The 16,536-nt window shown below is 50.2% G+C and overlaps 1 protein-coding gene across 1 annotated transcript in view; it reads left to right on the forward strand.

The window, feature by feature from the left end:
* The window catches only part of CCDC3 (coiled-coil domain containing 3), a 193,191-nt gene extending 183,215 nt beyond the window's left edge, over positions 1-9,976 (forward strand). Inside the window, exon 3 of the mRNA XM_086919863.1 lies at positions 9,336-9,976. Within this exon, the coding sequence (XP_086775989.1) occupies positions 9,336-9,611 (276 nt within the window). The 3' untranslated portion in view covers positions 9,612-9,976. The remainder of the gene's footprint in view (positions 1-9,335) is intronic.
* Positions 9,977-16,536: the final 6,560 nt, after the last annotated feature.

Below are 16,536 nucleotides of genomic sequence, written 5' to 3' on the forward strand. Positions count from 1 at the left end.
CCAACTCATCTCAAGTAGGAGCTCCAACGGGGAGATCTCCATGGTAATGTCTTTTGTGTAAAATCTGTGTGCTGGGATTACAATTCAGATGAGGACAATATAGCCAACAAAATCGATAGAAAACTGAGAAGGGGAAAAGAAAAAGATTAGAAGAAAAAGAAGAAAGCAGGGAGACCGATAATGGGTAAGGTGGGTATGGTCAACGTCCCCCCAATACGGAGAATGGGGGCTAAGGAAGCAAGGCTGCTGCAATACCCAAGGCCAGCACGTGTCATGGGTGATATTCAAGACTAAGAGGGCTGAGGGAGAGTGTGGGGCGCCGGGGGCCTGCGGAGAGAGCCCCACCAAAGGAAGGGGTCTAGCGGTACCACTATTGGATCTCCAGAGGATATCTGCATCCGGAGGGGATACGGCATCTTCAAATAGGCGTAAAGCCCAGAGCTTTGGTGGCTGGAGACGGGCATGTTCCAGTCTACAAAAGTAATCTACCAACGGTTGCCAACGTTTGGTGAAATTAGTATCTTGAAGTTGCAAGAGCACCTTAAGCAACTCCATTGCCATAGTACGCCACAGGCGAGTGAACCAGATATTTACCGGAGGCGTTTCAGCATTTTTCCAATAAAGAGCTATGATTTGGTTGGCTGCGTCAAGCATATGGAGGCTTAGGTGCCAATCTCTGTGGGTCATGGCATGCAGGTTCACTGGCCTGAGGCCCAAAATGACTGTGGTTGGGTTTTCGGGCAACAGATAGCCAATTACCAATTTGATATGGCTAAGGACCTCCTTCCAGTAGATGGTCAAGAGCGGGCACATCCACAATATGTGAAGAAAGTCCCCGGGGTCACTCGTGCAATGCCAGCAGAGAGGTGAAGAGATAGGAAACATTTTGTGTAACCTCTGTGGAGTGTAACACCATTGTCTCAGACCTTGTGCGTGGTTTCGCGTTGGGAAATGCTACGGAAAACCTTCGGAACGTCGCACCACAAGTGGTCCCATTGTGTGGGCGTGATGTCTGTGCATGTGTCCTACTGCCACCATGACTGGTAAGCATATGGGGTGACCTGCTGGGGGTGTTGGAGGACTTGATATGTGCACAGAAATTTGAACCCTGGAGTTGTCAAAGGAAAGCACCAGCTGGTCAAAAGGGGTAAAGGGGCGAGTGACCGCCCGTGCCGAGGATGACGCTTGAACCCAATGCCGGAGTTGAAAATATTGAACCCTAGCCCCCTGAGAGTGCTGGAAGTCCCGGTTACATTGATCAAAAGATTTAAAGGAATCCCCCAAAAAGAGGTCCCGAAGCGTCTGAAAACCTCCATCTGACCAGTCCGAGAAAGAATGCGGGTGGAAGGCAGGCGGGAAATGGAAGTTGCGTGCAATAGGAGTGTAAGGGGACGGGAAGGAGGTAAGGCTTCTAGACAATGCTAGTTTATCCCAGATATCAAGCACCGTCCGTGTGGGGATGGCTATATAGGCGCTAGGTGAGCGGGCCTCCCATGGGAGCCAAGTGAGATCCCAGATGGGTCGACAGGTCATCACTCTATCTATGTGAAACCAGACTTTCTCACTCTCCCACGCCATCCATTCCAAAATAAAACAAAGATGAGACGCCCAGTAAAACTCTAACAAATTGGGACAAGCCAACCCCCCTCTGACTCGTGGTAACAAGAGAATTTTATTAGAGAAGTGCGTTGATGCCCTCCTCAAATGAAATTGGTGAGCTCACGCTGAAAGCTCTGGATCTGGTGCTCTGGGAAGGGCGTGGGAAGGATCTGAAACAGGTATAATATTTTTGGGAGTACCAACATTTTGACAGTGTTCAAATGCCTCAGCCAGGAGAGAGGGAGGACTTTCCATGCTCTCAGATCCTCTAGTACGACCTTTTTACTCGCCTGCCAGTTAGCTTGTGACCACGTGGCTAGGTCGGGGGTCAAGTTAAGCCCTAAATACCGAATGGAATGGGAGGCCCATTGATATGGGACAAGAGACTGGAGCACAGGGATCTCCACCTCCGGGATCGTGAGGTTCAGGGCCCACAATTTAGCATAATTCATTTTAAGGCCTGAGACCAGTTCAAACGATTGAAACAATCTACGAAGAGCAGGCAAAGAGATTAACGAGCGTGATAGCGTAAGAAGGAGATCATCCGCAAACAAGGCTATTTTATGATCTAACCCACTGAGTGTGATGCCAAGAATATCGAGGGACTGGCGTATCATGACAGCAAGGGGTTTTACTACAAGGGCGAATAAAATGGGGAAAGGGGGCCCCCCTGGCAGGTGCCTCTATGGATCGAGATGGGGCTTGGGAGTTCGCCGTTAACCTGTACCTGTACCAGAGGGGAGAGTTAGGGAGCCATGATCCTACCGATCATCTGAGGACCCAGCCCTATTTTATGCAGGACAGCCCGGAGGAATACCCAATCCACCCGGTCAAATGCTTTTTCATCATCGAGCGACAACAAGCAGGAGGATATCTTCCAGTGATGAGCCTTCCCGACTAAATGTACGATGCGTCGCACATTGTCCGCACCCTGACAATGACGAATAAAGCCAATCTGATCAGGTTCAATAAACCCGGGTAGGTGCGGATTAAGTCGCTTGGCTAATATTTTAGTATAGAGTTTAAGATCCATATTTAAGAGCGCAATAGAGCGGAAAGAGGAGCATAGTGTGGGATCCGTCCCTGGTTCGGGGAGTAAAGCAAATTCGGCCATTGGCATAGATGCAGAGGGCCCCTCAGTATCTGAGGAAGAATTAAAAAGATGAAGTAAATGGGTTTTAGGTTGCTGGAGAAAAGTGTGATACAAAGAGACAGGAAGGCCATCTGGTCACAGAGATTTACCGAGAGGGAGGTCCTTCAGGGCGCCAGTGAGTTCATTTGGGTTAAGCAGGTCCTCCAGGAGCTGCGCATGATAGCGGCCAATCGGAGACCAGGCACAGTCTCCCAATATAGCCTGTGTCTGTTCTGGACTAGGCGGTTTCCCTTGTATAAAGGGACGAGTAGTATTAATGAAAGGCTTTTAATTTAGCGGCTTCAGTGGTGGCCAATGTGCTATCCTCCAATTTAATGTTGGCAATGTGTGCCTTAGTGGCCCATGTACTGAGGCAACGGGCCAGGACCGCACCCACCTTGTCTCCCCCCTCATAATACCGTTGTTTCAAGGCTAAGAGAGCATGTTCTGCCTTGTTGGTTCTATGCACCCTTAACTGGCCTCTAAGCATGGCAAGGTGTCTCTTGTGGGGGGCCAGCGGGCGTTCCTGATCTAATCTTTCAAGTGCCTTTATATCCCGAGAGAGGTTGTCTTCAAAAAGATGGGCTTCCTGAGCCTGAGCTATGGCAATGGACCTAATACAACCTCGAATCGTGGCGTTAAATGTGCCTCCGGCCAAGGGAAAGGGGTCTCAGGAAGATCATTGCACGCAAAGTCGGACGTGATAGCATCCCGAATTTCCACCACATTCACAGGATCCCGAAGAACTTGGGGAGGGAGGTACCAATGGGGAGGACGGTGTGGGCGATAGGAGTAGTCCTGTATGAGAAGTTCCACATGAGCGTGATTAGAGACCGAGATGTGGGACATAGACGCCGAGAGAATGTCGCTGATCAGAGAGTGCGAAACGAAGATGTAATTGATGCGCGAGTTAGAATGATGGACATGGGAATAGTAAGAATAGTCGCGTGCTGCTGGGGAATGGTAACGCCAAATATCTGTTAAGCCAAGATCAGTTAGACGACTCTTTAAAGTGGAGGATATGGTCCCCGTCCCATGAAACGAGCTGTCGCTGGGGTCCAAACCCGCATCCCAGACCAGGTTGAAGTCGCCCCCCCAGGATGAGGTGAGAGTCATCATGTGTTATCTGTTATTGCTGGAGATCCCTAAGGAAGAGTTCTTGAGCGTGATTGGGAGCGTAAACATTGCAAAGGGTCAGAGCCCAATGCCCGATCTTGACCATCAGTTTGAGGAATCTGCCATCTTTGGCTATGGATCACCCTGGGGTCTCCCTGGTGGATGCCTGCATTACAAAGGATAGCCACCCCAGCCGATTTAGTGGGTGCAGATGCCCAGAATTGGAGGGGGTATCGAGGGCGGACCATGCAGGAGATATCTGACCTCAGCAGGTGAGTCTCCTGTAGGAAGACAATATCCGGATTCTGCTGCAGTAAATATCACCATATCTGGTGGCGTTTGTTGGGGAGTTAAGACCCTTTACATTAAGGGAAAGGAGTTTCAGACAGGATATATGTCATGACACAGGTAGACAGCTCGCAAGCGCCAAGCAGACAGAGGGATTAGAGTGGAACGCAGCACCATCTCACCACCCCTGGCATACCCCCAGAAGAAGCAGGCATAGTAGAAGCATTTTGCAGAACCCAGCATGAAGCAGGGAGGAGGAGAAGCAGTGTTCACGTAGAGTAGCGTACCCATGGTAGGTAGGACCACCCTCCCGCCAAGGAAGGAAGGAAAGAGAAGAAACAAAGGAAAAGGAGAGCAAGAGAATAGAAACCAAATGCCAAAGTGAAACAGTGGCCAACTTGGCCAAGATGACCTATTCCAGTCCAGGAGCAAACCAGGCTCAAAGGTACAAGCCATCCCAGAGATGTCACTCTCCGAGGAATAGGAGCATCAGCATCGTCGTCGAGGAGCACACTCCAGTGCCACTGCCAGGATGTATTTGGGGCGAGGGGTGGGCAAGCCTGGGTAGCGAGGGACCAACCCCGCCTCCGCAGATGGCGGGTGAAGATGACGAAGATCTGTGAGACGTGGAGAGATGCCTAGACGTTAGTCCTCTGAAGGCTGAGAGCCTGAGGGAGATTGCCCACCATCTAAGGAGCGAAGGTGTTGGATAATGTCTTGCTTGGCTTGAGAGGAGGCACGTTCCCCTCGGTGAGATGGGCCTCTAGATTGGTGCACCCTGGCTCATTGAGTTTTCGCATGTTTACGGTTCAGGGATGGTAGTCTTGAAGGGCTGGATGGTGGAGTGACCTGGAGGTGAAGCAGCTGCGCAGCCGCCTGGAAGGATCGCAACACCGCCGTTTTGATTCCCATTGGAAAATTAGTGCGAATGGTTGGCCCCATTGGTACTGAACGCCCAGCTCCCTTAACTTGTCGGTGACAGGTTTGAAATCCCTACAGCGACGGAGCGTGGTAGGGGTGAGGTCCTGGAACAACTGGATGGTAGGACCCTTGTAGGTAAGTTTCGATTTGGAGTGCGCTGCCTTGAGGATGGCCTCCTTTTCCGTAAAGAAGTGAACCTGGTCCCAGTGCGGTCGGCCACCAGGAGTTGTTCCAGACCGAGGGGGTGGAGCCGAGGATGAGGACTTCTGTCTTATCCGAGTTTAGCGTCAGACGGCTGTTCTTCATCCACTCGACGACGGCTTTCATTCCTTCGTGGAGGTTGGTTTTGGCAGTGAGGGGGTCCTTGGTGAGGGATAGGATCAGCTGGGTGTCGTTGGCGTAGGAGATGATGTTGAGTTCATGTAGTCGGGCGACTTGGGCGAGCGGTGCCATGTAGATGTTGAAAAATATCGGGCAGAGGGATGACCCCTGGGGTACGCCACAGATGATCTCGATGGCTTCGGAGCAGAAAGGGGGGAGGCGGACGCTCTGGGTTCTGCCGGAGAGGAAGGAGGTGGTCCAGTCCAGAGCCCAGTGTGCATAGGGTGTGGTGGCAGACAGTTTCGAAGGCGGCTGACAGGTCCAGGAGGATGAGGGCCGCGGTTTTGCCGTTGTCCAGCAGGGCCCTGATGTCATCTGTGGCGGCGATGAGGGCAGTTTCGGTGCTATGGTTGGTGCGGAATCCGGACTGCGATGGGTCCAGGATGCTGTTCTCCTCGAGGTAGCTGGTCAGTTGTCTGTTGACGGTCTTCTCAATGACCTTCACCAGGAACGGGAGCATGGAGATAGACCGGAAGTTCTTGAGGTCCTTAGGGTCAGCCTTGTATTTTTTGAGTAGGGCATTGATCTCGGCGTGCTTCCAGCTCTCCGGGAAGGTCGCTGTTTCGAAGGAGATGTTGATGGCTTTACGGAGATGGGTTGCGATGGTGGTGCTGGCTTTGTTGAAGATGTGGTGTGGGCATGGGTCTGACAGAGATCCGGATGGTGAGTGGATGGTGTTCAGGATTTTGATGGTGTCGTCGTTGCTTATGTTGGTCCAGGAGAGCAGGGGATCGGTTCGGATGGTGGCCGTGGGGATGGAGGTCTCAGTGGCTGTTGAGGCGGTTGTGACGTTGAAGCTGTCGAGGATGTCTGCGATCTTGCGCTGGAAGAAGGTGGCAAGGTAGTCGCACAGGTCTTGTGAAAATGGGATGCTGTTGGTGTTGGAGCTGGGGTTGGAGGGTTCCTTCACGATCTTGAAGAGCTCTTTGCTGTTGTGTGCGTTGAGATCTAGGCGGATTTTGACGGAGGCTCTTTTGGCGGATCTGATGAGATGGTGGTGTTTGTGGATGGCATTCTTGTGGGCTGCATAGTTGTCCAGTGTCTGGTCCCGGTGCAGTATTTTCTCCAGTTTTCCGCAAGTTTGCTTGGAGGCCTGGAGGTCCTCGGTGAACCAGCTGGCTTTCTTGCTGGTGTGCCTGTTTGGTGGTTTCTTGATGTGGGTGAGAGTGTTGGCGCAGTTGTGGATCCACTGTCTGAGGTCGCGGGTGGCGGTGTCGGAGTCGGTGGGGTCGGCGGGTGGCTTCTGGGCGAGGGTGGTTGTTAGCTGGTTTTCTGTGACTTTGCTCCAGCAGCAGCGGGGGAATTGCTGGGTGCGGTGGTGCGTGGTGGGATCCCAGAAGGTTAAGTGGATGCAGTGATGGTCAGTCCAATGGGGTAGTGTGGCTGAAGGAGACATGTGGGCTTGCGGAGAAAATGGGATCGAGCGTGTGGCCGGCGGAGTGGGTGGGTGTTGGGACGAGCTGTCTGAGTCCGAGGTTGGCGAGGTTGTCGATCAGGGTGGTGGAGTTGGACTTCTTGTTGTTCTCGAGGTGGAAATTCAGGTCCCCGAGGAGGATGTTGTCCGTGTAGGCGGAGGCGTGTGGACAGACGAAGTCGGCAATGGAGTCTCTGAACTGTGGTCGGGGTCCGGGGGGTCTGTAGATGAGGGTTCCTCTGAGGGTGGGGTTGGGATCAGTGTGGATCTGGAAGTGCAGGTGTTCGACGGTGCTGAGGGTGTCGTCGGTGCTGGTCGAGACTCTGAGAGTGTTCCAGTGGATGATTTCTCCTCCTGTTCCGTTGGTGCGGTCCCTGACGGGGATCTTGTAGCCGTCTGGGATGGCTATGGCGATGTCGGGTGCCGAGGAGGGGTTCATCCAGGTCTCTGTCAGGAAGGCGACGTCTGGGGAGGTAGAGTAGAGTAGGTCCCAGAGTTCAATGGCATGTTTGCAGGCGGAGCGGGTGTTGAGAAGAATCCATCTGAGGTGGTTGAGTTCTATCACGGCGGTTGGCTTGGCGGATCAGATGCTGGCGAAGCTGCAGTTCCGGCAGGAGACGGGGCAATGGGTGTGCTTCAGTGCTGCCAGGAAGCAGGTGTTTGATCGTCCGGTGTTGAGCGCATGGAGGGTGCTGGCGTTGTAGCGGTGTCGGGTGTCGTGGCGTTCTCGAGGCTAGGGGTTCTGGTGCTGGGCACGGTCCAGGCGTGGATGGGAGCAGATGGGCTGGCCTTAGGCACGCCAGCGGCGCGCCCGCTGCACGCAGCCGCACAGCGGCCTCAATAAGAGGGGAGGTGGGAGGGAGGAGCAGCTGGGAGGTGGGCGGGGAATGGGAGAGCAGGGGGCGGGGCCGCAGGGGACACAGCGGAGGAAAAAGAGAAGGGGGAAGCGGGCGGGGGTACAGAAGGCAAGAAGGGCGAGAAATGGGGGGAAAACGGTCACAGTAGGAAAAGTGAATACAATAAATACAATAGAACAACTGAGCGATCCTATACAATAAAGCAACAGAGGAATGGGCAAAATGCAATGAAGCAGGAGAGACTATGCAGGGGCACGAACCTAAGTGAGCGGCAGCAGCGGGCTCAGGGCAGCGTTATACAGGTGGTGCTCGTCCACCTCGATGTTGCCGAACACACCGCAGCCAGCAGCCCAAGGTCAGCGTCAAGCCCCCAAAAGCTGCCCCGACCCTTCTACTGGCCAGACGCTCCAGGCAGCGCCGCCAGAGAGACCCTAGCGCCACTTTACAGGCTTATAATGGTAGAGGCTGTCCAGAGCTTCCACGGCATGTGTCTCACTCCATGAGCAGCGAGACCACGCCCCTTAATATCATTTTTATACTAGTGACGTATTGTTAGAAAACAGTTGGTATATATGAGTTCAGTCAATGGTCTGTCATCACAAAGAACGCAGGGGCATATTACCAAGGGCATTATCGTCGCATTAGTGGGACTTTTTCCCGCTAATGCGGCGATAATTTTATCGCCCTATTACCAAGCTGTCGCTAACACCAGTTAGCGACAGCTTGTAGGCGATAGCGGGCATTTAGGGGCCCACTTTGCATGTCAGCGATAATTATCGCTAATGACATGCAAAGTGGGCGTGCCAAGATGTTAGCGACTGAAAACAGTCACTAACATCTCTAACTCCTATTAACAACTTTTGGAAATATTCGCGCTAAGCGCGAATATCTCCAAAAGCTAACGCCTGCTAAAAGCAGTTCTTAGCCATGTTATCCAATGGAAGGTGGATAACATGGCTAAGAGCATTGTCACGATAATGCATGAATATCGCTGATTTTTCAGCGATATTCATGCATTTCGCAGGATTTTTACTGCTTTTGAGAAAAACCTTGATAATATCAAGGTATCTCAGCGGTAAAAATCCTCGGTGCTCGGCGGTATTTTTTGCCCGCTAACCAAGCAATAGCGACAATTATCGCTATTGCTTGGTAATATACCCCGCAATCTCGTTTCCATTTAAAGTGAGAAAACTCAGCCAACACGTATTTTGTCAATCTAGACTTTTTCAAGGCTGAAAAATAGGTAAATACATGATGTCGGTGCATAGCAGAGATCATAAACAAAATAAATACACTTAGATATTGTCAGATGTAAAAAAAATCTTAGTACATTTAATATAACTAATTGGGATGCTTTGAATAATTTAATTATTTTTCCACCTGAATAATTTGCTGCTTATAATGTTTTTCAATTTTGTAACTAAATTTTGAAACTTTTTTGACTGTATAGAAGTTGTTATTAAGAAATATTTTATGTTTCAAATGTTCCATATTATACTAATTGGTTTATGTTTTAAATGCACTATATTATACTAGTTGCTGATCTCAGTGGAAGTCTCAATCAATAAAAATGAAAAAAATTAAGCTTATTTTATTTTTTAACTTCATTCTGGTTTCTTCTCTACAGCTCATGTGCTCATCCATGCAAAAGGCGCTGTTCGAAGAAGAAGACAGGGTGAAGAAACTGCAGCAAAAGCTGGCCGCACTGGAAAAACGTCATAAGCAGCTGAGAGACCGGGTCAAAAAGGCCAAGAGGTCCTTGCGCCAGGCGAGGAAGAACAATAGGCTCATGGACCAGGTGAACAAAAAGCTGAGCGAGAAGCTGGCATCCACGGCCAGCCAAATACCCCACATGAACTCTTTACATCAAGGGAACTCCCGCTCTAAATACACCAAAGTGTAACTCGGATGACTGCTGAGGACGGCGGGGCAGCGACTGAACTGATCTTGTAATCCCTGCATGGCTGACACAGCGATGGGGCCGAGGGTGCTGGGCATCCTCAAGCGGACATACAGGTGGACTTCATGACCTGGACTTAAAAATGGGAGTATTTAGGAGAAACGCCACCATGGCTTGGTGATCAGTTTACGATATTGCGTTTACCATTCACTGAATTTCATGCGGTAGTACTATCACGAATTAACCATAAAAGCACACAAACACATAGAAAGGGCATTACAATATGTTTGCAGTTTATCGGAATCTTTCTATCAATATATATATATAAATGTATATTTTAAATGCTTATATAAAATATTTTTATTACACATTGTTTAGTCACGTTTTAAAATATGGCGTACATCATGTTACTCTTCCTGCCTCTCTTGACTTTTTTTTTACCGAAAACGTTTGACATTTCCAATAAATGTTTGCACCAATTCGTTTGAGATCATAAAAACATCGAATGGCACGTCTTTTTTTAAATGGTTTTCTCCAAGGTTCTAATTAAAATAAATTCTGGTCTATTCCAAATCTCTCATATAACCAGAAGTACCACGTCCCATTTTTGATTGAACCAGTCTTCATCCAAAATTGATAAAATGAATAAAAATGTGGCAGTTTGCTCAGAACTATGGGTATTAACTCTCCGCACTACTCCTTACTCTGAGTTACTCCATAGTGAAATATTCTGCCACCTGGGTGGAGCAAAGACCCCATCCCTAAACAAGCATTGTCTAAGCCAATTGGTTTCGCCTATGCAAGAGCTACTGATTTGTCTATGTTTTTAGATATGTTGCACAGCATCGCGGACTGCTATGCAACATGGCTTGAAATATAGGAAAAAAATAGCTGTTACGAGGCTAGCATTGGCCGCCTCATATTGTTCTTATCATTTCCAGCCATGTTGCACAGCAGTGCGGGCTGCTGTGGACGATGTCTAAAAAACATTGACAAAGCCAATAGATCAATCTTAGTCGAAACCGATTGACTTTGCCAAAGCATGTATATATCTGCCTTTTGTGCTATATGCAACAGAAAAAACTTGGATCTGCTTTTGGAAGAATTTGCAGCCTGATTCATCAAGCTCCCGTTTTGCGAGGCCCTAATAGCGAATTATAGCGATTCGCTATTAAGGACTCGCAAAACGGGATTCATGTAGGATTAGCAAAATGTATTGCGATTCCTACTGATTCCTTATTTGCGATTAGCAAATTGCTAATCGCAAATAAGGAAAAACTCCCCATTCATTCCTATGGGCCAAAAGGCCCATAGGAATGAATGGGGAGTATTCCTTATTTGCGATTAGCAATTTGCTAATCGCAAATAAGATTGCGATTTGAAGGGTGCCAGGGGTGTCCAAAGGACACCCTGTAGCACCCCTCAAATGCACATTTGAACAGGTGTTGCGCACACACATGTCCAGAGGACATGTGTGTGTGTAACATGCAAAAGAAAAAAAAGCACTAAAGTGCTTTTTACTCTTTTTTCGCAATTTACCACGAAGTCAGATTTTGTGGTAAATTGCGACCAAATATTGCGAATTCGCAATTTCAAATTAGGTGATGAATTGGATTTAAGGAATCTCTATTAGAGATTCCTTAAATCCAATTCCTCGCAAATATGCGATTTCGGTAATAGCAATTTTTGCATTTGGGATGATGAATCCCAAATGCAAAAATCGCACTCGCAAACGGCCAGATTCTCAGAGTCTGGCCATTTGCGAGCGCAATTCATGTTGATGAATATGGCTGTTGGTGCGCTCTGGCGAGTTGAGTTTGCTCATACTTACATAGCTTTTCTAATTGCATAGATGTGGCATATCTTGGTTTGTAGCGTGACTAAATGCAGTATAAAGCGAAGTGACAAATAAGTATTCACCTGACTTTCCATTGTCTGAGCAGGACACATTTCACGTGTACATACACTACACGTAACAAGTCAAATATATTTAGTGCATTCAGAGCCATTAATTCAATGTTTTTTGAGTAGGGTGGATTGTGACAATGTGCATCACTATATATTGCCGTCAGCCTGCGAGTAGCTACTACTGGTTGAGGCATTATTTGAACACGCCTATTGGCACTGAATTCTATCACATGAGCAACGAGGGTAGGGTGTAAAGGGCAGCAAGGGAAGGGGCAGCAAGGGTACGGGGCTAATCAAAGAGGGGAGACTGACTGGGCAGGGTCCTTCCCCGGCCCAAGCCGGGGAAGGACCCTGCCCAGTGTGCTTACTATCGCCCCATAGCGCTCCTAAACTTAGATTCTAAGTTGTATTCAGCGATCCTGGCACGTAGATTGCAGGACCTGATGCCGGCGATTATTCACCCAGACCAGTCCGGTTTTATTAAAGGGCGCCAAACCCATGATAACACGCGGAGGGTGGTGCATCTCATTGAAAAAGCCGACAGGTTTCGGATCCCGGCGGTCCTTGTGGGGCTGGATGCCGAAAAGGCCTTCGATCGCGTGGATTGGGGCTTCCTATTCGCCACTATGTCGGCGTTTGGATTCTCGGACAGATTTATCAATATGGTGAGGGCCAATTATAGCAATCCCAGGTCCCGAGTAATGGTAAACGGACACAAATCGGCGTTCTTCCCTCACTTTAGGGGTACCAGGCAGGGCTGTCCTCTTTCGCCCCTACTGTTTGCGCTTAACATCGAACCTTTGGCGCAGGCAGTTCGGATGTGTGAGGGGATTCGGGGCATCCCGTTTACAGGAGAGCAACATAAAATCACGCTCTTCGCGGATGACATTCTGTTCTCGGTGGTAGACCCGGAGCGTTCCTTACCCTGCATTAGGGAGGCTCTGCTGCAGTTTGAAGCGGTGGCCGGCTTTAAGGTTAACTATGGTAAGTCCTACGTACTGAACCTCACCCTGGCGGAGGTGGAAAGGGCTCGTCCGCTGACGCCCCTGGCTTGGGCCGTCAATTCGATAGTCTACTTGGGGGTCCATCTGACCCCGACGGTGGGCAAATTGTTTTCGGCCAACTTCCCCCCGCTCTTAGCTAAAACACGGGTAGAATTGGATAGGTGGAAACCTAAATTTCTGTCCTGGCTGGGGAGAATCCACTCAGTGAAGATGGTTCTCCTTCCTAAGTTTCTGTACTTGTTTCAGGCGCTGCCCATACCACTGGACAACGACTTTTTTCGGCGCCTTAAGACGCAAATAATGCGGTTTATATGGCAAGGGGGACGGGCTCGTCTCTCTTTTGCGGTTTTGCGACGACCGAGGACGGAAGGAGGAGTGGGCCTCCCAGACCTGCAACTCTATTATAAAGCGGCTCAATTGAGGGTGTTGGTGGAGTGGTCGCAGCAAACATCTGAAAAGCACTGGCTCCATATGGACCGGAGCGTAGCTGGCAGGTCGGTATGGGACCTAGCGTGGAAGCCTAAGAGGGACAGACCTCTCAACGCGTATATCAGCACTCCGACAGGTACTACGCTGAAGGTGTAGGACACGCTCGCCTCGGACGACCGCTGGACGACCTTCCCCTCTCCCTTTACGCCCATCCATTTTACTCCTGCCTTTGCTCCGGCGCTCCAAGATGGAGCCTTTGACGCCTGGAGGGAGGGGGGTTGCAGGGCACTGACACACCTGTTTCATGGGCAAGACCCCCTCTCCTTTACCAACTGCATGAGGGACTATGGGGTTTGACAGACTGAGCGGTTTCGCCACCTTCAGATGCTCCACTGGGCCACATCGCCTGGGGTGCGTGACGCGGCTACGAGACCCCCCTCGCCATTCGAGGATTTTTTATCCCGGACGGCCACCATGAAGGGGACTATCTCCTTTTTATACCGCCTCCTGCTCCAATCTGCTGTAGCCCCGAGGCCGCGGTATATGGGACAATGGGAAGATATGGTGGGGAGAGAAATCTCCGATACCGAATGGACGGCATTGTGGAGGGATGTCACTACATTTAACCACTCCATGCAGTTGCGGGAGGCACACCTTAAGACCCTTACGCTTTGGTATCTTTGCCCAGCTAGACTCCATCGCATATACCCGGCTACGTCCGACAGGTGTTGGAGGGGTTGTGGACTCCTGGGTGACTTTCGCCACATCTGGTGGGACTGCCCAGTGATTCGGCCCTATTGGGAGGAAATCCTCTCGCATATCAGGGACATTCTGAGCTATCCCATTGAGGATTCCATCGCCTCTGTCTTGTTAGGCCTGCGGGATCCCAACTTGAACTATCAAACTAGGGCGGATAAGAGGATCTTGTGGCTCTGCTTGGGAGCTGCCAAACTTACTTTGGCTGCTGCTTGGAAGCAGAGAGGTGCCCCAGCAATCTCTCTGTGGCACGCTCGACTGTGGAGATATCTGAGTTTAGAGAGAATGGCTGACAACTATTTGGGTAACTTCAAGAACTTTCGTTATCAATGGGGTCCCCTGGTGGAGTTTCTTTCTAAAGGGTTGCCCTCGGCCGTCTGCCCGGCCTCTATTCGGTCACTTCATCTCTTTCAAGTCTAGTGTGAATGTCGGCGGACCAGCCGGAGTGTTTGTTGGATCACCACCATGGGGGAGGGAGGGGGTTGTAGGGAGGGGGGGTTTGGTTCCTTCTGTTTCGGATTCGGGGGCCCCTGAGGAGCGCATTGCTGGGCCGGTTGCCCGCATTCTGAATGGGCGCATGACCTTTCGGAGGTTTTACGCTGTGCTCTCATGCTCTCCTTATGGAACATTGAAGACTTTTTTTTTTTTTTTTGTTATACATCCGCTGAGCCAGCACCTATCGCTCTGGTCTTGCAGTACAATTGTCAGTATAGTAGTATAGCCAGCTGAGTAGTTTTCCCCTTCCATCCTTGAAGGAGTTCGGCGATCTAGCCCTAACGATTTCTTCTGGCTCGCCTTTGGACCCTCTCCCCCCCAGACTCTGGAGGGTGTTTCAAGAGGACCTCTTCCAGCCCCTGCACGCCATCTGCTGTCAGTCGTTCGAGACTGCTACTGTTCCAAGCTGCTGGAAGAAGGCAGTGGTATCCCCGCTTTTAAAAAAACCTACGCTCGACCCTGCCTGCCTTTCTAACTACCGGCCAATCTCCCTGCTCCCTTTTCCGGTTAAAATTATGGAAAAGTTGGTTACCCGTGCTCTGTCCAGTTTCCTAGAAGGGAACAGCTGGTTGGATGAGACGCAATTCGGCTTCCGCCCAGCACATGGGACGGAATCCGCGTTGGTGACCGTGTTAGACAACCTGCGGGCGCGAGTCGACAGTGGTCGGGCAGCATTTTTGGTGCTGCTCGACATGTCGGCCGCGTTCGACACGGTCAGCCATCCCACCTTGATTTCTAGGCTGGAGGAATGCGGGGTCAGGGACAAGGCCAGGGATTGGTTAATCTCCTATTTGGACTGCCGTCAGCAACGGGTTTCATTACCCCCCTTCTGCTCGGAGGAATGGAGAGTGGGACAAGGAGTACCTCAGGGCTCGGCCATCAGCCCTATACTCTTCAATGTCTACCTCCGCCCCCTAGTCCAGCTCATTAAAACCTTTGGTATCTCTGCATTTAATTATGCAGACGATACCCAGCTGGTCTTCTCTCTGGAGGGACAGGAGGCAGTCACATTGGAGACCTTTCATCGGTGCATGCAGGCGACAGCGGAATGGCTCCGGCTGAACTCGTTACAGTTCAACGGAACTAAGACGGAGGTTTTACATTGCTCCACTGATCGAATTCCTCGTGACCTTCCAGTGGACTTCTGGCCTCCGTCCTTTTCAGAGACGGTGTCTGCGGCACAATCAGCGCGCAATTTAGGCGTCACTTTTGGGCCTAACCTGCAGCTGGATCTACATGTGAATAAGATCTCATCAACATGTATGATGCTGATTCGTATGCTGCGCAAGGTCCTTCCTCTCCTCCCTGTGCAAGCCAGACCAGAAGTAGTGCGTTGTACCATCCTAAGTCGACTTGACTATTGTAACGCACTACTTCTGGAGGCCCCGGTAACACTCTTGGGCAAGTTGCAAAGGGTGCAAAACATCGCAGCCAAACTCGCCCTTTCTCTCCCTTACCATAGTTCATCTACGGCAGCACTGCGAGAACTTCATTGGCTGCCAGTCCATCTTCGGGTGCGCTACAAAGCAGCATGTATTGTGTTCAGGGCTATCCACGAGCTAGGCCCCATTCCGTTGAGGCGAATGTTTGCCTGGTACTGTCCATCTAGAGCTTTACGCTCTTCGTCATCCAGGCTACTGGTAGTCCCACGATTCCAGAGAGTGAGGATGGGGGGCCGCTCTTTCAGAGTAGCGGCAGCCAAACTCTGGAACTCTCTGCCTCTATCCTTGAGAAGCCTTGGAGATCTCCTCTCCTTCAGAAAGGCTTTAAAGACTCATCTTTTCCCCAGGATAGGCTGAGCTACTGTTTCCATTGAGTACGGGTCAAAGCGCCAGGATGCCCTTGGTGGTGACAGGTCGCGCTATATAAGTATGCCACAATACAATACAATACAATATGCTGTATGCTCTATTGCTTCTTATTGCGCCCCGTGTGCGTGGGATCTGATGGCGCCTTGGGGGCTCTAGTCCTGTTTGTTTTCATGTGTAACTCAAAAAAAAAAAAGAAAATAAAAATTTTACAAAAAAAAAAAAGAGGGGAGACTGACTACAAACACATGCACTTGAATGGAGTGCTAGGTAGAAAGCAAAAAAGTACCTTGGGTTGCTGATGGACTGTGGAAGAAAACCAGACACAGCCAGGAAGCTGTACTTGGCCTATGTTCCACTGAATGGACAAACACTTGATGCAGAAGATGGAGAAGGAGGCGCTGCCGAATCAGAATCAAGAAAACTGGAGCAGCATGGAAGCCAACCAATGGTTAGTAATGAGTGGGCTCTAATCCATCTTATTTATGTGTGGTCTTCACAGGAGATTTCACAACCTCAGTGCAAGCA

This window comes from Lissotriton vulgaris, chromosome 1_1 (genome assembly GCF_964263255.1).
Source record: "Lissotriton vulgaris chromosome 1_1, aLisVul1.2, whole genome shotgun sequence".
Taxonomy (NCBI): domain Eukaryota; kingdom Metazoa; phylum Chordata; class Amphibia; order Caudata; family Salamandridae; genus Lissotriton; species Lissotriton vulgaris.